Source organism: Crinia signifera, chromosome 11 (assembly GCF_055691185.1).
Source record: "Crinia signifera chromosome 11, ASM5569118v1, whole genome shotgun sequence".
Classification (NCBI taxonomy): domain Eukaryota; kingdom Metazoa; phylum Chordata; class Amphibia; order Anura; family Myobatrachidae; genus Crinia; species Crinia signifera.
Genome location: NC_139227.1, coordinates 73,851,380 through 73,878,555, shown reverse-complemented (window position 1 = coordinate 73,878,555; position 27,176 = coordinate 73,851,380). Strand labels below are relative to the sequence as shown.

At 43.7% G+C, this 27,176-nt stretch overlaps 1 protein-coding gene across 4 annotated transcripts in view; it reads left to right on the top strand.

Annotated features, from left to right (window-relative positions):
- The window catches only part of LGALS12 (galectin 12), a 30,247-nt gene extending 7,229 nt beyond the window's left edge, over positions 1 to 23,018 (top strand). The window contains exons 2-9 of one of the 4 annotated variants that reach the window (XM_083164833.1): positions 1,426 to 1,514; positions 4,875 to 5,094; positions 5,194 to 5,313; positions 5,853 to 5,891; positions 7,545 to 7,571; positions 10,908 to 10,996; positions 15,344 to 15,506; positions 21,312 to 23,018. In XM_083164833.1, the coding sequence (XP_083020959.1) occupies positions 1,426 to 1,514; positions 4,875 to 5,094; positions 5,194 to 5,313; positions 5,853 to 5,891; positions 7,545 to 7,571; positions 10,908 to 10,996; positions 15,344 to 15,506; positions 21,312 to 21,458 (894 nt within the window). In that variant the 3' untranslated portion in view covers positions 21,459 to 23,018. Of the gene's footprint in view, positions 1 to 1,425; positions 1,515 to 4,874; positions 5,095 to 5,193; positions 5,314 to 5,852; positions 5,892 to 7,544; positions 7,572 to 10,904; positions 10,997 to 15,343; positions 15,507 to 21,311 lie in introns of all 4 variants that reach the window. The other 3 variants (XM_083164835.1, XM_083164834.1, XM_083164832.1) reach the window with 3 other exon arrangements.
- The last annotated feature ends 4,158 nt before the right edge of the window (positions 23,019 to 27,176 follow it).

Here is a 27,176-nt window from a genome sequence, read left to right as displayed (position 1 = left end):
CCTCATGACTATGCAGAGCTAGAATATATTAAAAGATAGTAAGGGTAGAGGTACACAAAGTAGGAGATAGATGGAAACAACTCCTGGCTACTTTATTTACATGTATAAGGTCCTTTCTTATGTAAAATAGAACACACAAAAGTAACTGCTCGTTATCCCTTATTTGCAAGTGGTGCAATGTTGTTCTTATGGGGTGCTGGATGACCGTCCAACAGTCAGCATCCCGACAGTCAGTATATCAATGTCAACATCGAGATTTTTCAACTGCCCGACAGTCTGGATCCCAACCAACAGTGGGGGAAATTTACTAAAGGAAATTTGTAAAAAATAGGTGTATTTGTATCCAGAAATACACTTATTTTTGACATTTACTATCCCGAAAATACGGCTATTCGTATTGATAGCACATCAATACAAATACGAATTGCCATATTTTCGGGATAGTAAATGTCAAAAATAAGTGTATTTCTGGATACAAATACACCTATTTTTTTTACAAATTTCCTTTTTCAAATTTCCTTTTTCAAATTTCCTTTTTCAAATTTCCTTTTTCAAATTTCCTTTTTCAAATTTCCTTTTTCAAATTTCCTTTTTCAAATTTCCTTTTACAAATTTCCTTTTACAAATTTCCTTTAGTAAATTTCCCCCAGTAACTATTATCCCTTGTGGAGGTCCATGACCCACATAGAGGGATAATAGAACCAGTGGCAAGAGCAGCGAGCCACCAAGCCCACTGCGTGGCAAGCCCGCAAGGGGATTTTTTGTGTTCACCACCCTGTCAGAGTACCGGCAGATGGTATTGCGATGTCGGTATACTGACTGAAGGCCACTCGGTATTCGACCCAGACAGTTCTACCACACCCATTGTTATGTGAGAAGACAAGTACAGTGTCTGTTACCTGGCCCTCGCCCTGATCCCATGATCTGCTTGTATTGTGCCCCAGGGAATAAAAAAATAAAGCAGCTGGCACTATATAGTTCAAGGTCAACACAATTATTTTTGTGTCATTTTGTATATTTCCCCATATCTGAACCTAATGTGTTCCCTGTGGGCTCGCTTCAGGCAAGGTGCCTCGTTTTGCTATGCTGCCCTCCTCTCGGCACATGGCACTATTGCCACCTGTAGTCTACATGGAGGGTAAATGATGAAAAAGAATTAGAACTGTGTGTGTCAACTATGGTCATGCCTTGTCTTTTGAACCTTTCACCCTTAAGCACATTCTACCCTTTAACCTTCAGCCATTTGGGGGTCACCCTGTTGTTCCAGCTCTTACCTTATATTACTCATATGGAGAAATATTGTTTCTAATTGCCCTCATGGAAGAAGTTCCTGTATAACGCACCCTTTGTGTTCCTGCACAGTGTCATTGACCTTGTATCCATTTCCACCCTGTGTCTTATTGTACTTTGTGGTTTTCTCTACAGGTGGTTCCCTATATTTGCACAATATTTGGGGGGCTACGCCATGGGCGGATGATCCTCATACAAGGCAATGTTGGCATCAGTGCCACCAGGTAAGTTGTGATACTGTTATTTTGTTGTTCTGCCACTTCTATGTTTTTAGCTTTGCCAGCAGATCCATATGCCAAAAAAACATATTAATGAGTAGCTGCTATATAATGGAGTATTACAGTGGACATGATGTCAGTGGTCTGATTACTGATGCTGGTATCTCGATAGAATGCAGACAGAGGTCCAGTAAATATACTTACCTTCTCCCTGCCCCCCCACAGCCTAACTCAGGAACCCCCTCCCCACTGCCTAACCCTTAACCCCCGTATTAGTGCCTATCCTGCACCCTAACCCTCCTGCTCCATAGCATAACCTTATCCCTTCCTCCCCATACCCTAACCTCCCCCCCCCCCCCCCCACACACACACACAATCTAAACCTAACTCAGACCCTTGGGCTAACCCACCTCTGCATACTTTCGATTAGGATGGCAGTAAAGCAGGGTTGCGACATTGGCATATCCATCAATGTCTGTATTCCGGTGCCGGTCTTCTGCGCATGACATGGGACTGACTGCCAGCCTTCCAACAGCCGGGATGTTAACTACATCCATTACAACGTACAGATTTCTGGTGTTTTGTAAGTGTATGAATGGGTCCTGCAGCATAGGATTCAGGTTCGCATTTAACAGTCATTGATTGACAGGCTGTTGCCATTTCAGGGGCAACAAAGCACTCAGGCATTTTGCTGCCGTTTAGGGGGTGGTTTGAGGCCCTGGATCTCCGAAGGTGGGTGCTTTTGTTACGATTCTGCATCCTTGGATGGAGGTTGGATCGCTAATACAGCAAAAGGTGCAACTCCAACCGCACCTGAATGACCCCAAAGTCTTGAAAGTTAAATTTCCTGTCCTCTCCAAGCAGGACAGTAGTGTAAACATGGCTTGGTATCTGATTGACAGGTTGACACATGAAAAGGTTGACATGAGTTTTTTTTAATTTTCACTCTTTCATACCATCTTCATGAACTCAGTTTGGGAATTCAAAAATGCGCTGAGCACAGCGGCAGTGAAGGGAGGCACCTTGCCCCAAGCATGGCGACCGAAGCAGTACATTCATTCGGGGTCCATGTGCTACAAATTTACATCAATTGAAAAAAAAAATCATGTTAAACTTTTCATGTTTTGATTATTTCCCGCGGCCTGCAGTGGTTCCCGTGGGGGGGGGGGGGGGGGTTGGGAGTCGTCCCCCCACCCTGTTGTTCGTGTCATGCACAGAGCGCTGTCCCGCGCCACTATATTCAAATGTTGGGAGGTATGGTTAACTATGACTGAAGCTTAATGAGCGGTATTGTGTCTTATGATCCCATTTTAATGTGTAGATCTGATTTCTTTTTTCCAAGTATATTACTGCTAGGAAATTGGGAAGATTGCTAGGCTTGTTTGGGAGCTGCTATTTTAGTACCGTTTTGTTTTATTGAGTCTTATGGGGCTCAGTCACCTACGGTGTATCGGGCCAATCCCCTGACTGTCATGCTGGGGGATCGAGGATATTAAACAAGTTTAATATTCCATGATCCCAGCAGGTCCAATCAGCAGGACAGTGGGTTCAGAAGATTGACTCCATAGGTGTATGGGCCCCGTAAAATATGTTTTTCGTATTGTCCTATTAATTCTTTTCGATGACAATAAAACTATCTGTTTAGTTCATACAGCACAAGATACGACTGGATGGAAAGGCTGAGAATAGAGTGCAATCTGGCTTAGGTTCTGTAGCAGATATTGTGAGTGTTAAGCCCAATATCAGACTAGACAATATATTGGTAATTATATGAACAATAACGATATGGAGCATACACACTAGACGATATATCGTTAACTATTGCATCTGTACATGCAACTGTATCGTCAACAGCTGCATGTGTAGAGGGGGACCTGATGACATCCTTAACTACAGTATATCGTTCAGTGTTTATGTGCTATGTGTCTGCAGATTAACTAAAGGTTCCGATCCTCCAAGTGATTGTCTGATCAGCATGTACTACAGGGTGCGCTCTTTCTTCAAGGGAATCTGGGTATCCTCTTAATTTTTAACCAACTCATAAAATGCGGCATCCCTATCCTACTGTACACAGTAGTTTATGAAGCCTTTTATCGGCTAACGTTACTGCATACACACCCATACAATTATCAGACCAATCAGCTGATATCAGATAATCATACCGATATTTGTGTATCCAGTGGCATTACAATTTTGAATCTTAAAATACATTTCTAAAACAATGAAAGATTATGAAAGCAACTGTGAAAATAAACACTGTACAAATGTCATGTAATGTTTGATCTCTTGTTTGTCTACTACTTCTTTGGGTCCCTCTCTGCCCCTCCCTCAGCCTTCCCTTCTGCCAAATACCGGCATTTAGAGAGGTGAAATAATAAGTAGGGGAATATGGTCTTGTGGTATTTATAATAACTGGGGCAGACTACGAGTGGTGGGGGCCCATTTACAAGCTCTATGTGGACCCTCTGTCCTCCCTTTTATGCCATAGTCAACTGTGCATGAGTAGGTTTCTGGAAAAATGGCACCAGTGCCTTATTCCTGGGGGGACATCTAATGCGCAAGAGACTGGACCCCGCCCCCCCCCTTGATTTTTGTCATCCAGTGCCAGTTGCCATTGTACCGCAGAGGGGTAAGTATAATTATATGGGTACAGTGTGTGTGATGTGGGCCCCCCTGGACCACACACCCTACACCACATGTCTTCAACCTGTGGCCCTCCAGATGTTGTAGAACTACATGTCCCAGCATGCCCTGACAGTTTTGGCATGCTCTCATTGGAAAAAATGTGGCAATGCATGTTGGAACATGTAGTTTCACAACATCTGGAGGGCCACAGGTTGAAGACCCATGCCCTACACCCATTATAGATGTAGCAATGCATAAGAATTCTAAGCAGAGCAGCCTGGAGAATATGGCTTATGGACACAAGAAAAGAGTTCAGCAGATGGTTCTTCTGTAACAATCCACATGTGGGAAAATTGGTGGTTTCCTGAAACTTAAGTATAACTGATTAAGGGGGAGATTTATCAAAGCTTGGAGAGAAAGTACCAACCAATCATCTTTTAACAGTCGGTTCCTGCTAAGCCTCTACAATACTTGACCAGTATTCGCCTTGAGCTAGACCAGTGCTTCTCAATCTCGGTGCCCACTCAGTAAACGTTTTCCAGGTCACTCAGCAGGTGCACAGGTGTAGTCATTACTGACTGACACATTTAAAAAGTTCCACAGGTGTAACTAATTATTTCACTTGTGATTCTGTGAGGAGACTTGCAAAACAGGCACTGTGTGGGGTCCTGAGGACCGAGTCTGAGAACCTGTGAGCTAGACTAAGGTGGTTGTACAGTGACCTATTTGTATGTCTCTGAGGCACAGGTTCCAGGTTGACCTGCAGAGTGGCTGCAGCACTCGCCCACGTTCTGATGTAGCTTTCCATATGAATCCACGCTTCTCTTCTTCGGATGCATATGTAATCTGCAACACCCTACGTAAGGATCAGTGGCAAGATGAGCTGAAATTTTCAGGGGCTCCGCTTCGAAAGGGGGAACACTTTGTACTTCTATTTCACTTTCTTGCTGACCGGGTTAAGGTAAGAAACATTGGACAGAGATTTGTAAAGTGACTGTATTCCTGCATGTGGTGCAATGATCTGCTAAGTGGTGGCCTTTTCCTGACTGCCTCGTTCTAGGTCAGCATTGGTGGCCAGCACTTCCTAGATTACCCTTATCGTTTGCCGCTACGTGATGTGGACACTCTGGGGATTTATGGAGACGTCTCTTTGAAGGAGATCTCTTTTCTCAGCAGTAATGTAAGTGTGGCAGGAGGGCTTTATACAGAAGGGCAGTGGTTTTCAAACTATTTACCTTGCGGCACACTAAATACGATTTTAAAATTGCCAAGGCACACCATGAGATCCCCACAGGGCAAAATACATTGGCCCCCACAGGAAAAAACCAAACCTGTAGGCCCCCATATAAAAAAAAGTCACACTGGTCCCCACATTTAACAAAAATAAAATACATTGGCCCTTTACATGAAAAGAAGAGACCAGTAAATAACAGTTGAAATGGTGGTGGGCTGGTTGCTGTAAACTGGTTAGGGCATCTCTAGATCTGGGGGCACACCTGAGAACAGCTTAAGGCACACTAGTGTGCCACGGAACAGTGGTAGAACACTGCAGTAGGGTGTTTGCCATTAGTACACATCTTTTTATTTTCTGTACCCTATTAACTTTTTCCCACACTTCTGCGAATGGTTTAATTTTTTCGTGTCCTAATTATTGTCAATGTTTTTGCATGCTTATCTGAAAATAGAATTCATTGTAATGATCCTTTTTCTGTCTAACAGCCATATCACGATGAAATGACCGATTACCCACTGTGCCAGGTAATGAGAACAATAAGGTGAACATACAACATACATACCTATACATAGGCGTGTATTGCAATTTCAGTTGCAGTATTTGGTTTAAACACAAGGTGGCACTTGGATAATATATCAAGGCTGGATGATTCCTGGGTGTATGTGAGGACCATAGACATGTAAATGAATGACATTTACGTTCACATTTATTATATTTAGCAGGTTTTAGACCCAATAATTAAATCTGATCACTGGTGTTTGTTGCAATAAGAAATTCTATACCGCAGGCATATACTAAAACTCTGAACCAGGGGCAGGAACCCGGAGAGGCCCCACCACTGCAAGTGATGACATCACTTTACTCTCTTTATGCTGCAAGACCTGTAGTGTATATGAAGATATTTTATGTGCATTAGTTAGATTAGTTAGTATCTCTCTAAAGGCCTGTACACACTGGGCGACTTTGAGCTGAAAGTCACTTAAAACAGCAGCTTTCAGCTCAAAGCTGCCCAGTGTGTATGCCCCGGCGATGAGCGCTGCTGCGCGCTCCCGCAACATCGAGGGGAAATCCGTTCATCCGCTGGTTATACCAGCAGATGAGCGGCTTTCAGGATAGCTTTGCATAGCGCTGCGCTATGCAATGCCGTCCTCCACCCCCCTTCGTCGGTGCCGGGCAGGGGGAAAGCTGTTCAGTGTGTATGCACTGAGCGGCTTTCCCCGCAGCGATGATTGGCATCATCGCTGTCCATACACGCTGGGCATAGTCACCCAGTGTGTATGGACCGAAAGACTCTGGCATTAGAGAGCAACATGTGATCAGGAAGTGAAGAGATAGAGGAGAAGGAGAGCAAGCATGTGGGGTTGATGTCTATCTGTACTCATGCAAGTATCACTTAGAAATAACAAATAAAATACCTACTCTTCAGATTGCAAGACTCATTGAAATAAACAAAGGTATGTCAAGATACAACAGGACCTACTGCACATGTGTATTAAAAAAGTAGATATTTGGGTAAATAATGTGATATGTAGCCTTCTGGCTAAAATAGCTAATGCCAATGTTAAGATGGCATTAGCTAATGTTCTGGGCTCCAGAATGTGGGTCTCATAGTATATCAAGCCCATAAAAACCTTGGGGTGCAATTGGACACAGGTACATTTGGGAATACTTGCATTTTGTGGATAACTCCTGAAAATGTAAATTTATAGTACAGGGGATTCCCCACAAACCTGTTAGCCACCTGGATACAATGTTGCAGAGAGACACAGTCTAGGTTGATACTATATGGTTTACATACATGTGGTTAAAATATCAACACAAGCAAAAGCCCTTATAAATCTCTCTACACATGTTACATCTGCCCCCCCCCCCCCCCCCTCCTTGCAGTGCACATGGTTTTGTCCATTTGAGAAGGAATTTGCCTTTGTGAGTGAACCAGAATAAGGGCCCAAAATGTTTTTTTTTTTTTTTTTTTTACTCTTACATACTTTACCATCCATGTGGACACTGATCGGAACAGCCCTGCAGCATGGCGAGCAAATCGATAAACTAGTTAGGGAGCCTCGTGGAACAACTTGCATCCTACTCAGATAGCTGAGAGAGTTCTTTCTTGTTTTCTGGAAATAATTCATACTGTATTTCATGTTTTTTTTTTTGTTTTTGTTTTTTTTCTTTAGCCGCTGAAAGCTGGAAATGCAGATCTGGTAAGAGCACGCATGAGAGAGTATGTACAAGGTTGTGTAAAGTCCCCGCAGGTACCCGCATATGCACAGTGTCTATTCACTGCAGAGAGGATGGGGGCATGGCCATCAGCTCGCACAGTGCTGGCCACACCCCCTGACCAGGAAGCCACATCCCCTAATCTCGTGTCCCTCTTCTACGGCCACCAATGTCGGGAGGTAACAACAACAGAAGAAGAAAGCTGTCGTTTACGTGGTGCACCTATGGTCTCTTGAATAAAATATAAACTTGATTGGATTGCTTTAAGAAATCTAAAACATTACAGTGAGTGAAAAAAGACAGAAATAAGTGTATTAAAATGAGTAGCTCACTGCCAGTGCACTTCTCTGTGAAAAAGTCTCTTATATAGGTAGGTTTACTAGGCATATGATGAGGTAGCAAGCTTTGTCTCTCTTTATTCTTATAGTAAACGTTTGTGGTTTTATTGTGTGTCTTTTTTTGTTTGTTTATTCTTTGTCACACAGTGATGCTGTGTACACACGGTCAGTGGTGCGAGTAGAAAAAACGACTTAGTGGTACTGTGCTGCGCGCCTCCGGCGCGCAGCGAAAAATGGGCGTGGTCAGGGGAGTGGCCATGGGCGTGGTCATATGACACAAGGGGGGGTGGTTACATGCCCCCGCCCCCCCCCCACAGAGTCTGTACGCCCGCTGACATACTATATAACACCACAATGCCCATGACATACTATATAACACTCCGCGATGCCCATGACATACTATATAACACTCTGCTATGTCCATGACATACTGTATAACACACCATAATGTCCATTACATACTATATAACACCGCAATGCCCATGACATACTATATAACACCGCAATGCCCATGACATACTATATAACACTGCAATGCCCATGTCATACTATATAACACCGCAATACCCATGACATACTATATAACACCGCAATGCCCATGACATACTATATAACACTGCAATGCCCATGTCATACTATATAACACCGCAATACCCATGACATACTATATAACACTGTAATGCCCATTACATACTATATAACACACTATAATGCCCGTTACATACTATATAACACACTATAATGCCCATTACATACTATATAACACTGTAATGCCCATTACATACTATATAACACCGTAATGCCCATTACATACTATATAACACTCCGCGATGTCCATGTCATACTATATAACACACTGTAATGCCCATCACATACTATATAACACACCGTAATGCCCATTACATACTATATAACACAGTGTAATACCCATTACATACTATATAACACACCATAATGCACATTACATACTATATAACACACTGTAATACCCATGTCATACTATATAACACTACGCAATGCCCATGTCATACTATATAACACAGTGTAATGCCCATCACATGCTATATAACACTACGCAATGCCCATGTCATACTATATAACACTACGCAATGCCCAACACATACTGTATAACACACCATACACATTTGACACATAAGTGCCACTTACCTACATGCTCAATGCCAGGGGCTTCATGCCGATGCCAAGGTGGACTGAATTTGCTCGTTGCTCAGGGGGATAGATCTGTGCCACTGTGCTCATTGCCCAGGGGGATATATCTGTGCCACTTTTCTCGTTGCCCAGGGGGATAGATCTGTGCCACTTTGCTCGTTGCCCAGGGGGATATATCTGTGCCACTTTGCTCGTTGCCAAGGGGGATATATCTGTGCCACTTTGCTCGTTGCCCAGGGGGATAGATCTGTGCCACTTTGCTCGTTGCCCAGGTGATAGATCTGTGCCACTTTGCTCGTTGCCCAGGGGATAGATCTGTGCCACTTTGCTCGTTGCCCAGGGGGATAGATCTGTGCCACTTTGCTCGTTGCCCAGGGGGATAGATCTGTGCCACTTTGCTCGTTGCCCAGGGGGATAGATCTGTGCCACTTTGCTCGTTGCCCAGGGGGATATATCTGTGCCACTTTGCTCGTTGCCCAGGGGGATAGAACCCCCCCCCCCCCGGCAGGCAGGCACATACACAGCCCCCTGTGCCTGCCCGCCCGCACGCTCTCGTCTCCCCCGCTGTGTACGCGGAGGAGACGTGCTGCTGCTGCTGCTGCTGCTCCTGATAGTTACAGCTCCTGCTGCTGGACCGCGCGCTAACCAATAGCCGCGCGCGGTCCAGCAGCAGGAGCTGTAACGAAATCATGAGAGCAGCAGCAGCACGTCTCCCCCGCGTACACAGCGGGGGAGACGAGAGCAGGGAAGACCCGGCGGGGGGGAGCGGCGCTAGCGCGCATATGTAAGTGGCCACGCCCCCCGCCACTTACATATGCGCACATGCGCAGTAAATATTTCGGCCTATTTGTTATGGCGGTACGGGGTACCGGCACCATTTGTTTTAATGGTACGCCGTACCACCCCGTACCGCCATAGTTGCACCCCTGCACACGGTGAGATTTGACATTAGATTTTGACTATAGTCAAAATCGCATGCAGATCGCACAGGTTTTTTTTACCTTGCAATCCTGATGCGCGCTCCCGTGACAGCACAAATCGAAACCCAGATAGACAGGGCAGCAATGACTATATAGTGCAAATCTAATGCAGATTGTATGTAAATAGTACAGAGTTGGCAAAGATTGCATAGCACTCGAATCTTAAGTCGAATAGCAAGGGAATCTACCCATGTGTACACACCAGAAGACCTATTTCTTAAACAATAACTTCTTTACGTACTGTACACTTATTCAGCTAAAGCCCTCACATCTCTTTAATATTATAATTATATGTATGTAAAAATAATAATGAGGACCATACAATGTATTTACAGCATCTAAAATCAGCAATCCATTAAAAGAAAGTAGATCGCTTTTCTTTTTAGGATGGAGGAAGGGGGGTGGGGGAGGGGGGATTATACGCGATATATACATTCAATGGGACCATCAGTGCCATTTCCCTGCATTGGTTATAAAGCACAATGATCTCTATGGCTACATGTATGTAATATATCCCCGCTGCCGGGTGTCTGCACACATCTGATTTGGACACTTATCCGAATACTCGGCCCGATCCATCAGAATCTGGTGAAAAGTGGCCAAATCGGACAAGTGTATGGCCAGCTTAAGTGCAGTGCTGGCTCTTACACAGTAATAGAAGCTAGGTGCTGCAAGTAATGTTACGGTGCACCAACTGTCTCCTGTCACTGAAAAGCAGTCAGGACTTTTCTTGTCATCCGGAGTGCGCCATGCCAGAGATCCCCTGTTGTAATGCCACTGACATGATTTACAATCTACTTGCTAATGTGACCTTTCTCTCTTGACACAGCAGAAAACCCCCATTTGTAAGCCTTTGCCCTTGGGTTTGTCTGAAGGACACAAGATCACGATCCGCGGTTTGGTGACAATGAATCCAGATGAGTCAGTTGACCTTATTGCATTTTTGCAACCTTTATGGTTTGATATTACTTTATATAATGCAGGGGTGGCTAAACCTGTCCTCCAGATCTACCAACAGTTCATATTTTTCAGACAACATGTGGATGGTTACAGTATAGATGATAGACTATGTCTAGGGCCGTGATGGCTTACCTATGACACACGTGTCACTCGTGACACGCCAAGGCAGTTTGACTGACACGTGTCTGACCAACCGGTGCTTAGAGTGAAAACCCAGTGTGCAAGTGATGCGGCTAAGCCAGAAGGCATGCTGTGATGCCAACTGGATGGGACAGAGGGGGGCGTCGCCTGTCCGCTGGAGGGAGCAGAGTTAGCTCCAGCTCTCTAATGCACCCCTGCTGCTGTAGTCAGGACTGTGGAAGCGCTGACTGGGGACTACAGACCCGCCTCCTTCCGCTGAGTCCTAGCACCTGATCGTCAGAGGCTACCAGAGGAGTTCTGGGCGATGTGAGGACTGGGCTCCGGTGTCCTGCTGCGGCAGCCATTTTGAAAGTGGAGACTCTGCTCTTTCTGTCCAGGAGACCCACAGATTACCCTACCTGGGACACCTTTCCCACACATGGGCTGTGTTGAAAACTCTGCAGGCTCCGAATGTCACACTATTCAGTGCTTCTATTGTCACTGGTAGCTGCCATTTTGACAGACACTATTAGTGCAGCCTTCTTAAATTATATCTTGCTCCTTCACATTGACTTTCATATTTATAATGGGCACCACAGCGTGTGGCATATGTATAATGGGCATCATGGTGTGTGGCATATGTATAATGGGCATCATGGTGTGTGGCCTATGTATAATGGAGCATCACGGTGTGTGGTATATGTATAATGGCCATCACGGTGTGTGGCATATGTATAGTGGAGCATCACGGTGTGTGGCATATGTATAATGGCCATCACGGTGTGGCATATGTATAATGGCCATCATGGTGTGTGGCATATGTATAATGGCCATCATGGTGTGTGGTATATGTATAATGGAGCATCACGGTGTGTGGTATATGTATAATGGAGCATCACGGTGTGTGGCATATGTATAATGGAGCATCACGGTGTGTGGCATATGTATAATGGAGCATCACGGTGTGTGGCATATGTATAATGGAGCATCACGGTGTGTGGCATATGTATAATGGAGCATCACGGTGTGTGGCATATGTATAATGGAGCATCACGGTGTGTGGCATATGTATAATGGAGCATCACGGTGTGTGGCATATGTATAATGGAGCATCACGGTGTGTGGCATATGTATAATGGAGCATCACGGTGTGTGGCATATGTATAATGGAGCATCACGGTGTGTGGCATATGTATAATGGAGCATCACGGTGTGTGGCATATGTATAATGGAGCATCACGGTGTGTGGCATATGTATAATGGAGCATCACGGTGTGTGGCATATGTATAATGGAGCATCACGGTGTGTGGCATATGTATAATGGGGCATCACGGTGTGTGGCATATGTATAATGGAGCATAACGGTGTGTGGCATATGTATAATGGAGCATCACGGTGTGTGGCATATGTATAATGGAGCATCACGGTGTGTGGCATATGTATAATGGAGCATCACGGTGTGTGGCATATGTATAATGGGCATCACGGTGTGTGGCATATGTATAATGGAGCATAACGGTGTGTGGCATATGTATAATGGCTGCAAATATCACCAAATTATTGATATTTCTTGAAGTGACACGCGACTCGAGGAAGGCTACACTTTTTTTTACGATTTTCGAGAGCCATGTGAGCCATGTGAGGTCCTTGTCGACCTATGTCAACATAGACAAAAAAAGTGAAAAACACATATTGACCTTTTTTTCCTTTCTGATGTCGACCTATTGACCATTTTGCCCTAAGGTATGGTGACTTTTTCATGTGTCAACCTATGACCCATACTCGTGCATCAACTAGGTGATATGGAAACCGTGGACTGTTGGATCTGGAGGACCGGTTTGGCCAGCCCTGCTCTAATCTGTGTGTGTGTAAAATAACAAGTTAGTATTATTTTAATGGGATGGAGTCACTAGGTCTACAATATTTAGGTCGACAGTCACTAGGCCGACATATGCATTAGGTGAACACAAGCATTAAGTTGACATGGAAAAGGTTGACATGAGTTTTTAATTATTTAAAAAAAGAGTGAGAACATAATAGTGTGCCGAGTGTAGCAGTACACTTATACGGGGCCCATTTGTTTTTTTATTGTTTCTTATATAGCGCACACATATTCCGCAGCGCTGTACAGAGAATATTAGAACATTCACATCAGTCCCTGCCCCAGTGGAGCTTACAATCTATATTCCCTATCATATGTACACGCACACAGACATTCTAGGGTTAATTTGTAGGGAGACAATTAATCTACCGGTATATTTTCAGATTGTGTGAGGAAACCGGAGTACTTGGAGGAAACCCACTTAAGCATGGGGAGAATATACAAACTCTGAACAGTATATTTATATTGGGTGAACACAGGCTGCAGCTTCCAGGGGTGCTCACGTCACACACATACACACACACACACACACACGCTGCTCCCATATTTAAATACTTACCTTACCGGAATCCTGCATTGTGCTTCAGCCAATGCAGAAATCCTCGGGAAACTGGATGGTGCACATGGGTGTTGAGCACGTCGACCTTTTTTGCTGCACTTTCCCCCTCAAACAGTTTATATTTTTCAGGTCACCTCAAAGCAGTGTTGGCCGAACCAGTCCTGGATATCTACTAACTGTTCACATTTTTCAGACCACGTAGCTTGTGCACAGGTGTACTTATTACTACACCTGTGGTGCATTCACTTCTAACGAACACATTCTATAGATCGACATGTGGCCTGGAAAACATGACCTGCTGATAGAGCTCGAGGACTGATTTGGCCACCCCTGCCATACAGAATCACAAGTGAAAAATAATTAGCATCGCCTGTGGTTCTTTCAAAATGTGAGTATTAAAATACCTGTTAGTTACCTGGGAACTGTTTGAGGTTCTGACGGCTTGTTTTGAGAACCATAGACACACATCATACATCTGATTGTCCTTTGCTAATTAAACATTGTGTTATCCATCTGGGCAGGTTGTTTTTTAATGTCAATGTTTGCAAATGAGTGGTGTTCGCTCCATGAGTCATAATAGTTCTGTAGGCCATGTATTTGACTAGGGAGCATTGGCCTTTGTTTTAAAGATCTATACAGCAGTTACTATCTGATTACTTCTAAAGGACCAGAGCTGTCCTTTTGATAATAGCAGCATTCCTACTGACACAGAGTTAACTCTGAGCATAGAGGAGACAGAGCAGATTGTTATGGGGGCTACACATGGGGAGACTGTGCGGAGCGATCTGTCATGACCAGTTTTCTCCACTGAGAACAATTGCCATGTCCGTCGATCTCACTACATTTATCCTGCATGCAGGATCTTAATCGCTCGGCGGTAGGAACATGTGTAGGCTCCTTTACACCAAAATATTTTTTACACCAATCATAAGGAGGACTAATTTTAATACTAAGGGATGTATTCGATGCCTTTGTCGAGGGAGATTTTACGGCAAGGATCGCTTTTCCTCCCCAAAAAAAAGCCACCTTCACCATCAAACCCCCTCAGGGAACAGGAGAGATGGAACCAGCGAGTGAAGGAGAGGGAGTTGAATACACTGACGGCGAGCTATCGCCACTTCTCGCGGTCAGGGCATTGAATATACCACTTACTCTTACTGATCACACCAACTGCAGTGGTAGGAATATGTAAATGCAACACTTTTTTTTTTTTTTTTTTTACTGTATATTTCATTTCTGTTTATTGTATATTAAAGTGCCTGTGACATATTATTCTTTATATGCATATTTTTAATGAATATGACTTGTTTTATATTTTATGAGGTATGAATGTTTGTGATCTAAAGTAGTGGTTCTCAACCTCGGTCCTCAAGTACCCCCAACTGTTCATGTTTTTCAGATCACCCGACAGGTGCACTCATTATTCACATACACATTTTAAAAGATCCACAGGTGGAGCTAATTACTGCACCTGCGATTCTGTGTGGAGACCTGAAAAACGTGAACTGTTAGGGGTACTTAAGGACCGAGGTTGAGAACCACTGCTCTAAAGTGTCCCTAAATTTTACAGTCATAAACTAATTATCCATCTTACTTATACTGTACTTCCAGTATTGAATGAACTGGAATCTTGTAACGGGATTTTTGTGATAAAAATCAGCAATATTTGACATTTAATTAATTTCCTACCTTCCTACTGTAATTCAGAGATGTGCTGTATGTTATAATATGGCTTTGTTTTTGTAGGATTACCGTCCTGTTGAAATCTAAAGACTTTATCCCCTTCAAACTGACTGCAAATTTCAGAGACCAGTCGTTGTGTTATAGTTATTTAATGGGACCGTCGTGGGGAGAGGCTCAGGAGATCCAGACTCCTTTCTTTGTGTTTTATGCAGAGAGATTTTTTGAGGTGAGTTCCATTATCTTCTCCACATTCTAGCGCTTTTATTGTGATTTTATGTGACATTTGGATGTCTGAGTAATTTTGCCAACAAGAAGAATATCTTTAAAAGTGTTTGTTTGCTTCATAATAATAATGTCACAAATTAAATCTGAACTTGTCCCTAGAACCGTCAAAAATAAACAGGAGGAAAAAAAAACGTTATTTTGTGTTTATTGGCGCCTATTATGTAATTGTCCAAGAAAAGATCAATGTTTCCTTCTTTCCATATAAACAATTGTCCTCTTCTAGCATTTATCCATCGTTTACTGGTGGTTCTCAACCTCTGTCCTCAGGTCACCACACAGTTCACGTTTTCCAGGTCACCTGACAGGTGCACTCATCATTACTGACTGATACATTTTTAAAGATCCACAGGTGGCGCTAATTATTTCACTTGATTCTGAGAGTAGACCTGCAAAACATGCACTGTGTGGGGTCCTGAGGAATAGGAAAATGTCATGTTTAAAAGCAAGTTTTAGTATCTTCGCTGCACTACAGAACCTTTGACCTGATTCACAATTGATCTCATAAGCGCAGTTTTCCGATGGTTGGGAAACTGCACGCTCGGAGGCCCCTTCTCTGTGCGTGTTCAGGATGGGTCCTACACTCACATCGTAGTTTTGCGAATGCCTGATTAACAGGAAGAGGTGTTTGGGGGGAAGGATAGGGGCATGGGCGGCCAACGTTGCTGGAAATGGGTGGTGTGGCTCCCCATTTTCTGGGAGTGGCAAGGGTGAGGATTGCGCCACGAGGCAGTTTCCTTGGTCTCGCAAGCAGCCCTACGAGCAGCTTCCATGCTGAATCAGGCCTTCTGTGCTGTAAATACATCTTTGACCCCTTTTGGTGGTCTTGTCCTAAATTCAGTATCAGTATCAGTAATATTTATATTGTATGCACTGACCATACAATAACCTTTTATTCCCCTCTAACATGGCAAATAAAACTGACCTGATCCTGACAATGTTATTGAAATAGCATGAAACAGTTTTTTTTCGTTTAAATTCCCCTTTTAATTTGGGGTTCTAACTTTGCCAAAAAATCAGGATTCTACGCTTGGGATTAAAAACTTGAGATGCATTTGTTTTTGTGTTTTTTTTGGTAGTTTCCCCATCTTTAATGAAGCACATATAGTATATACGTACAATGTAAATACAATGATACCCACATAAGTCATCTCATTTTCAAAAAGTAGAAAACTGATCCCATCAAATGCGTTTTCTACTCACTATAAGAGAAACCTGGGCAATAAAACATCCCCATATCTAAATGACACTTCATGATTTTTGAAGTGGTGAGTGTCATTAGGGTCTATTTACTAAGCATTGGATGGCGATAAAGGGCCTGATTCAGACCTGCTTCTAGGCTGTGTATATTTGCTGCCTAGCTAGCGGGTAAATGACATCCTCCCGACTGAGTACTGGCGCTACCATGTGAAGGGATGTGTACGGTTACACATGCGCTCGCAGGCGGATGCAAGGGGGATAAATCATTTAATGGTCACTCACCATCGAATGATTTTTTTACAGCCTTCGGTCTGAAAAGGAAGTCTATAATTTTCAGATGGCCGCTTTCTGCTGAATGGGGGCGGGGTCTGGCATCATGTGACGTTGGCCACCCGGCCCAAGGCTGCATGGGAAGGTCTGCATTCGCAGTTGTATGCCCAGCATTTATATTGTGGGCATTCCCATAAAACTCTGGGTGGTCCCCTGCATCCGCCCCAAGCCTGTCCATCATCTTGCGAACTCCTCGGTGAGTGTAAACTCACCAAAGGGGTTCGCTCCAGGATTTTGCACATGCGAATATTCATGCATGCGCAAACCCACACCATTGGCCCGGGGAGCAAATTCTGACCTCACCAAGGAGGTCTCAAGCGCCCCCAAAGTACCAGCCTGTGTCCATGAGTGTGTTTGGGGGAGATGTGGAACATTTAACGCACTCTCCCATCTCTGGAAATCAATGTTGTCTGCAGTGCAGGATGGTATCTGGTGATCAACAGACAACTACTAATGGGCCACATAAGGGGGGAGATTCTCTAAGAATCTCCGCCCCCCTTCGCCGCCCATCGCATTTATAATTATCGCATATGTTGTAACATATGAGATAATTATAGCAAAGGACAGCTCTTGCATTAAGAGCTGTCCTTTGCGGTGAGAGTCGCAGGGTCCCAGCAGGTCCCGGCGGCTCCCCCCTCCCTCACACACCCGGCGCTGCTGCTGCTGCGCCGGGCTCTCCTCCTCCCTGCACCCGGAAGAGGATCAGTGCAGGGAGGAGGTCACAGGTCCGGGCAGCACAGCTCTGTGCTGCCCGGACACAGGTGAGGGGGGGAGGGGGCGATGGGGGGTCGGCGCGGGGCGCCAGAGGGTTGCGGTAGAAGCCCATTGGCGTCTATGGGGCATCGCCAGATTTTTCTGGCGATGCCCCCCGCCGCGGTAACCCGGCGGGGGATGCTTACAGCATCCCAAAATGCGGTAAAAACCCTGTTAACGAGATTTTTACCGCATTTTTCGCTTAGAGAATCTCCCACCAAGGTGAGCTAGGTGAGTAATGTGGGTGACTGAGTTAATTGAAGCTAAGCTGGGAAGATGTTTCCCATCACAGGACTTCTTAGTGTTTACTGCAGTATAGGGGTTATTGTCTGGTGACCACACTGATCACTGGACAATAATTGCTAGCAGGACATAGGGGTTGATGTATTAAGCAGTGAACTCATATACTCAGCAATATTTCCATCTTTGCTGATGACATGAAACTGAGCAGAGTAATTGGATCAACCGAGGAGGTCTCCACGCTCCAGAGCGATCTTAATAAATTAGATGAGATAAAAAGTGGAAAATGAGGTTTACTGTGGAGAAATGCAAGGTTATGCACCTTGGGAAACATAACCAAGGTGCTAGCAATTACCTAAGCGGGGAGGCACTGGGTGTTTCAGGACTTAAAAAGGACCTAGGAGTCCAATTAGACAATAAACTGGGGTGTAATGCCTAATGTCACATAGCAACAAAAAAGTGTACAGGATACTAGCATGCATAAAACAGGGTATGGAGACAAGGAACTCAAATGTAATTATGCCACTGTACAAAGCGTTGGTTAGACCTCATCTAGAATATGGAGTACAATTCTGGGCCCTGCACTATAAGAAGGACATCATAGAATTGGAAAAAGTCCAAAGAGCAACAAAACGAATAAAGGGCATGGAGAATTTAAGCTATGAAGATAAATTGAACCACTTAGGATTGTTTACGCTAGAAAAGAGGCGTTTAAGGGGGGACATGCTAAACATGTACAAATATATCAAGGGCCAATATAAGGAACTGTCAGACGCCCTTTTTACTGTAAGGAAAGAATCAAGGACAAGGGGGCATGAGTTTAGGTTAGAGGAAAAAAGATTCCATTAGATGAAAACATTTTTTTACAGTCAGGGCAGCCAAACTATGGAACTCTCTACCTGGGGACGTGGTGTCAGCTGACACAATAAACACATTTAAAATAAGGTTGGACAAACCTCTATTGGTGAAAAATATACAGGGGTACAAACAATAATCATAACCTGTCCTTAAAACAAGGGAGGAAGCTAATACACCAAGGTTGAACTGGATGGACGTGAGTCTTTATTCAACCTTAACTACTATGTAACTATGTAACTCATTAGAGATGTTGTCCAAAGCAACCAATCAGCTCCTACCTATCATTTTATAGACTGTACTACCTCAAATCTGATTCACCACTCTGGGCAATTTCTGAACTGATCCACTTCTGCACTCTTTATTGTTTTATACCATGGTTGTAAATACTATGGTGGGTGCAAGGGGTGCCATTGTTACGGGTGCCCAGAGGTTTAGGGGGCCCTAAGCAAATGGGTCTGGTTCATTGCCAAGCCTGAATTGTGTGAAATATCTTTATAACTGCCTCTACTCATTGAAAATGTTAAGGGGGAACTGTAATAAGGCATCATTTGAACTGGAGGCTACTGTAAAGTATCCCAATCTGATCTGCTCATAGGAATGTGCCACAATAAAGTAGAAGCATTGTAATGTGGCCTAATATGAACTGGGAACACTGTATTTCATCATTTTCATTTGTGGATACGTTGCAGTAAAATGTGCACTGACAGCCCTACTGTAATGACATTTAAACTAGGTTCATAAAAGCAACTAGAGAACTACTCCTATATGGTCACCTGGTCGACTCTATCTAGATCGACAGGGGATTGACCACTCTTGGTCGAAGGCATCTAGTTAGATGTCTAAATATAGTCGGCTGGGTCTAGAGTGATAGATACAAGCGGATCGATGGAGATGATGTCGACAGGCACCATGTCGACACAAGTTACTCTGACTATGCATCACTGTGCACATATACAGTGTTCAAAGGGATCCCTATGACATTGGGCACCAAAGTAATCTAAAAAACTTGTGGTGACTGTCGACCTCATTTCCTTCTATCTCCCGCTTGCATCTAAAGCCCGTCACTGTCGCTCTAGACCACATTGACTATCTTTAGGCGTCTAACTAGATGTCTTTGATCAAGAGTTGTTGATCCCATAACTGTTAATCTAGACCACATTGAATACTGTACCTATCCCCTAACCAGGAATACTACGGTTTAGATATTGAACTAGGGCACTTTTTATCAGGCATAAAACTATTAATTGCTGCAAATAGTATTGGGACAGGAACCTCTTCAATGTGTTTCTATTGGGCCTTCAAACTTTGTTACACCCCTGCTTTATTCATAAACCCCATAACTGTAAATCTCTGTAGATGTCAATACGGGGGCAAAGAGTATGTTCAGCCACACCCAGCCAATGCACAACAGTTTCTTTATATTTCTATAATGGGGTAACCCTTTCCCCCAATTATTTGGACTCCCCATTGGTAGTATTACTGGTGGGTGCTTGGTAGTTTGTTACTAACAAACACCTACTGTATTTGATGTATTATCCAGACTTTTCCTTAGTACATACAGTATAAGGATTGAGTCTAATAGAGACATTCGCATGGATCACCATATTAGAAAGAACGGCTTATTTGCTGTAAAGTAGTTGGCTGTACCATTATTCGTGGAGGCCCACACATGGATATTTTGTTAGCCAGTTTGACAGTTTTGGAGCAAACTGACCAGTATGTGTGGCCAGCTTACGTCGGTACTTAATGTACAGCCAGCACCCCCCAAATTTGTGATCTGCCACTTCCACTACTCCACCTATGTTATTACTCTACATCTTTACAACAAGGGCTATTTAGTCCACCTTACTTCATTTGTCTATTAAGGCTATTAAAGAAGTCAGTTGGATGTGTTCCGGTAATTAGGACCAGGTGTATCAAACTTCTAAAAGTGATAACGTGGAGAGTGATAAACAGCCAGCCAATCAGTTCCTGTTATTTTTCAAACCCAGCCTGTAACATGACAGTTAGGGGCTGATTGGCTGGCTGTTTATCACTCTCCATTTTATCACTTTTTGAAGCTTGATACATCTGACCCGTAGTGTATGACAGGACTTGTAATATTAAAATAGGAGGAGGTTATATACAGTACAGTATATGGTGCTCTGTCTTGCCATGGTACTTTGACCAACAATATGCAGACTGCTTATACAATATTGCCAACAAGGATATGTAGCATCACGCAGATGTGAGCGCAGCCTTGTATTACACAGAGCACAACTACATATGAGCTACAGTACTGTGTAACATTCTAGTCACCTTTTTTATTATCATTTTCCATGAATACCATAAACTCAGTGTTCTTCTCCTATTCTTTCTTTTAATTCAGATACTAATCCTTCCTGAAACCGGGGTATTCAAGCTTGCCATTAATGGGACTCCGCTGGGCGATTTCTCTCCTCCTGCATTAGACCTGAAATCCATTGATGAAATGCAAATTATTGGCAGTGCGGTGCTGTATACTGTACAGTGCTGACCAGTTGCTGCCACCTGCATAATGTGCCATGCAGGCATTGGAGACATGCTTGGTACATGCAAACCTGTATGACACTAATGTTCCATGTACACCTGGCTGAGCCTGAAACTATCATACAACCTTCAAAAGTGGCTGAAAGTGACTAATACTTACTCTTTGGTTGTGTCCATCACTGCAAAGGGTCATTTGTACTCCTGATTGTTTTTGAATATTATCCTTTAGACATTGAGGTGTAGATGTATGAAGCAGTTATATGGGAGAAGTGAGCCAGTGGAAAAGTTGCCCATGGGAACCAATCAGCTGCTCTATATTTTATATTATGCAAATTATAGATGTTACTTCAGTGCTGATTGGTTGCCATGGGCCACTTCTCCTCCCTTGTCACTGCCTTCATACATCTGCCCCTTATTTTCATATGTAAAAGGCCAACTACTTGGGAATTCTGTGACCTTATTATTCGGTGAATATGGCCAGCTAAGAACCATGCCATGAACTGGCATGTAACAAATGCTGCTTCTAGCAATAGTTTTAGATTTGATCTGTGGTGCTACTAACGGCCATGTTACAGGCTAAGAAAAATCACCAGAGCTAATTGGTTAGTACTTAGTGGGGCAAGATGTACTAAGCCTTGAAAAAACTGAGCCTAAAACAGAGAGTGATACTTTTCAGACATCACATGGAATGACCGTTTGGGACTTTATCTCTGTCCAAAGCTAAAGGCCCATACACACTAGAAGATTATCTTTCCAATCTGGCTGGTTGGAATAAAAATCTGGATTTTTTTTTAGCAAATTACAATTGACCATTTTCCTAAACATGGAAAAAGGACGATAATGGTCAATCAGACAAATTGCTTCAATCAATTTTTGCGGATGACAGCTTTTGTCCATTTTTCAACTTTTGGGAGCAAATGGTTGATATTAAATTTTTGGGAACAAATTACAATCAACCAGCTAGATTGGAGAGATAATCTTCTAGTGTGTATGGTAGCTTATTAAATAGACCCTTTCATCTCCGTTCACTTTCTCTATCTCATGTCATTTGTATAACCACTCTGTCAATAGAAGCAGCAATTTTTTTTTCTATGATTAGTATTATTAGTTTTGTTTTCTATTTGTCATTAAAACTAAATCTTTCAAGGTCAAGTAACTAATCCAGTATTTAGTTAATGTAGTGGGAACCATCCATATCCTAAATTTTGTTCCTAGGTTTCTTCACTAGAACATAGTCCATAGCAGCATGGAATTAGTTAAGTGTTATTTTTGTCCCCAATTCCCAGTTAATCATATCTAATCGGATCTACTCCTTACAGCAGGGTGGATGGGGTGTGTTGTTTAACCCATGCACAATACAGATTGTGTACATGACTGACAAAACCACTGTGCAGTTATTGTTTAGTGCTAATGCTGTACCAGGAGCCACATTGTGCTGTTGCAAATTAGTTGTGTGTACAATTAGCATTTTTCAATAGCATATTTTTTTACATATGTTTATAGGGTTTGTACTTTGTATAATAATATGAATTTTGTTGTTTTGCAAGAGATGCAATAAAATGTGTCCTAGTTGGATTAAAGTTGTGTTTAATCTTTAAACTGCTGACAGAACAGTATGTCTTAATAACTAAATCCCAAGCTGTCTTGGTTCAAGTGTATCTATATCTTCACACAATTCATGAGATTGATGTTTCCAATATTTCCTCCACTAGTAGACAAGGGGACTTCAAAAAGACACGCCAACACTCCAGGCATACTTGTCTACCTGACCCTCTCCATGAGGGAGAAAATGCTCTGTTCCTGGACTTCCCTGGTAATGTATAATTGCCCTCACCTGTGGGGAGCTAGGGAATGATAAGAAAGGTGTTTCTCCACAGGTGATGGCAATCATACATTACTAGGGAAGTCCAGGAACAGAGAATTTTCTCCCGCATGGAGAGGGTCAGGTAGGCAAGTATGAATTCAGGTTTTAAGGAAAGCCATACTTGAGCACATTTGACTTAATTATTACAGATGTGTCAACTCACATCTAGCACTCTTGCACTTTAAACAGCCCTTCTAGTCATGCCAAGCCATGGTGTGACTCAGTGTAGTGCCAGGCCTCTTTCTGTGCAACTTCATTAAAATCAGTCTTATTTTTAAAGCAAGGTGAATAAGACTTACAAGCAGATGGCATGTTATAGTGTATTCTTAACAAACACTGTAATATACCATTTATTATAAAGATACAGCCTCTGGGGCAGATTTATTAAGCTTGGAGAAGAGATAAACTGGAGATAAAGTGGAGAAAAGGTTAAAAGGAGATAACGCACCAGCCAATCAGCTGTGTTTGAAAAAGACAGTTGGGAGTTGATTGGCTGGTGCTTTATCTCCTTTTACCTTTTCTCCGCTTTATCTCCAGTTTATCTCTTCTCCAAGCTTAATAAATCTGCCCCTCAGTCACTTATAGAATATTGGCATGACGAATATAACTTTTAAATTTGCATAAACTGCCTGTGTTTCCTAGTTGCTTTAGTTATTTTAATGGAAAAAACATTTGCTTGGAAAGACACCCTTGGCAAGATGTATCAAGCTTCAAAAAGTAATAACATTGAGAGTGCTATACAACCAGCCAATCAGCTCCTTAGTACCATGTTACAGGCTGGGCATTAAAAAAAAAAAAAAAAAAGATCGGTAGGAGCTGATTGGCTGGTTGTTTTTCACTCTCCATTTTATCACTTTTTGCAGTACTGGCCCCCTCTGTTACAGAGGCCCTTATTCTGGTTCGTGCGGTAACGGCCGCATGCGGCCGTTCCGCCGATGTTTTCGGTCTGCGCATGTGCAGAGGGCACTCTGCGCATGTGCAGGCGAAATCGCCGCACACTTTTTTTGAACGCCGCAAAGGGGGCGGATAGGGGCGTGAGGGGCTACTTAGCCTCATTTCCCTATGCATACGCCCCGCGTTTCATGGGCGTTCCCATGCAAACGCGGGGCGTATGCATGGTAATGAGGCCGTGACGCTCGTGTAGGGGGCGGGCAGCTGACATCGCCGGATGTCAGCTGCCCGCCCCAATACAAGATTTCACACGGACAAGTGTCCGTGAGGTCTTGTGTTGCGGGACCTGGTGGAGCGTGCGGCCCTGCCTTCGATGGTCTGCGACCATCGAATGCAGGGGCTGCTCCCAAGGTGGAGGAGGCGTATCCCCGTCCACTTTCATACGGATCGCCACATATCCGCGTACGGACGGAGGTGGCGATCCGTATGCAAGGCGGGGATTCGTCTGTGCGGTCGGAGCCGCATATGCGGCTCCGGCCGCACCGATCAGAATAAGGGCCAGAGTCACCTGGCATATAGGACAGTTTGTTCTAGTCCACAAAGTGGCCTCCAGTGTCTCATCTCTGAGCTTCTCATGAGGAGTCTAAAAAAACAGGTGTGTTTTAAAATGTGTCTGTGAGTAATGACTGCATCTGTGCACCTGCTGGCTGACTTGGAAAATATAGGCTGGTTGAAGTTCTGAGAACCTCTGGTACTAGACTCTAAACATGCCACCTGTATGCTACAAGTGGACGACTTGTGTTCAGTTGCTGCGCACATGTTAATAAACCAGACCATAATCCTAGTCATTCATGCTGCTTATTTAATTAAAATCATTGCCCCGGTTTATCTCATTAACCCATAATGCAAGTAATATATAGAAATGTAATGAGTTAAAGCTACAGTACAGTGTGAATCTATAAGAACAAAGATATATGAAATTTGGGTCTCATTCACATTGGAGGTTGTTTCAAACGTAATGTGCTTGCTGTGTAACATGGACCCAAACACGCTGACACGTATGTTAGAAGGAACCACAGAGAATGCTGACTTGGACCTTTCTTTTCCATTTGCAACATAATTTTAGTTGGCTAGATCGTGTCCGAGCTCCCAAGCACCATAAAATACCCTACAGGACAGGGAGTGTTATGTGTGACTGGTATGCAGAGGGTTGGGTGCAACTGGAGTACACAGATGGTGGGTATGTGGGGTGACCTTGGGTAGAACCTTTTACAAACAGTTACATGTCTACGTTCATCTGTGTCTAACCAGTAGGTAGGACTCAGTTCAAAGACTCTGTGATCCTTGTCGGTCTGAGTTCTTTCTTACAGCTGCTTGCTCAGCTTTCGGACCTGCCTCTCTCGGGCCTCAAATGCCACTTTAGTGTCCATCAACTCGTTGACGGAGCGTTTGACATCTAGCAGCTCTCTTTCCGCCTGGGAGAAGCGTTCTACCAGGTCCCGGTTCTCATTCCTCAGGTCCTCACAGAGCTGTTTCACTTCATTACTCTGCTGCTGGCACCGCGCTCGCAGGGCCTCTGCCTCGCTCAGTAAGGTTTCCACTGTGCGGACGACCCCTTCCATTTGCTCCCGAGACATTTCTGTAATAAGAGGCAATAGAGTTGGCAAAGGAGCAATGTAGAATGTCAGCAGTTACTACTAGAGTTTAATATGGGTTATGGATAAAGAGCACATTTACTGTATGTTTTGTAAACGCTTATTGATTACTCTAAAGATGCCCATGCACGCTGCAATTATCACATGCATTTTCGGCTATATCGCATCACCTTGTGATGCGATCCGAAGCTAGTTCAAAAAGTATGGGCAGCACATACTTTTTTGAATTGTGCATTGTGATGCACATCTCATCGCACAGCACAAATCCACAGTGTATGGGCACCTTTACATAGGGAGTTGTTCATAGAGCTGAGAAAGGATGTTTGGCTGAATTGCATCACCATACTATTGTATGCAATTCATGAAAGAACAGAAAGCTTAGCTTTACACTTTTCCAGAGAGCTCAGATTCCCCACCTCGGGGTGGTGGAATTGGAAAAACAGTGCAGGTAACAGAACGGCAGGTAAGCCTAATGCTTCTCTGCTCTCTGCCCAGCACCTGGTGCTAGTTCCGTTCCTTCAACTCCCAGTAGCCCCTGCAGCCTCCCCTCAGCTACAGGCGCATGCGCAGAACAGGTCCTGTTTGCTGCTCCGTTCTTTGCAGTAGGGATGGCCTTCGTTACCATTACCATTGATGGTTGCCAACGATGACAATAGTGCAACTGCCCACCAATAGTGTTAAACTATGCAATGGATGACCATCAATATTTTTCCCGGTTGACTGATTGGCCAATCAAAACATGGGGGGCGGGGCTTTGGACATTGGGGCAGAGCTTTGCTCAGTGTCCTGGCACTTTGAAAGAAGCAACAAAAGCAAAACATCGGATATGCTGTACCATCGATGGAGGGAAACCATCTGGTTCTCTCCCATCGGTGGCAAAATTATTCATCATCGGCCATAAGCCATTGATTGTGAATCATTGATGGTTGATGGCCATCCCTACTTTGCATAGGACCCGCTGGAGAAGACAGTACCGCCGAAGCCCTGGTTACTGCATCATATCGCCGGAAGGGGAAGGATACATTAATTGCTACTTATCAGAGCTATATCTTGTATCGAACTGATGCAGTGTATAGTGATAACTAACAATTTACTTCACAATTTATTTTGCATAAATGTTTGAAGAATTTCATGTCTGTGCTACTGAAATGTCCGGGAGGCTTCCTGGACAGTAGTCCATCACCCAGGTTCGGCCTCCAGTACTTTTCCAGTGTAATCAGGTAGTGGATTAGCATACGTACTAAATCCTTATAGCACTCCCTCTGCTGCATGATGCTGAGAATTGTACTTTGCAGTAGGATGGACTCTTGATGAC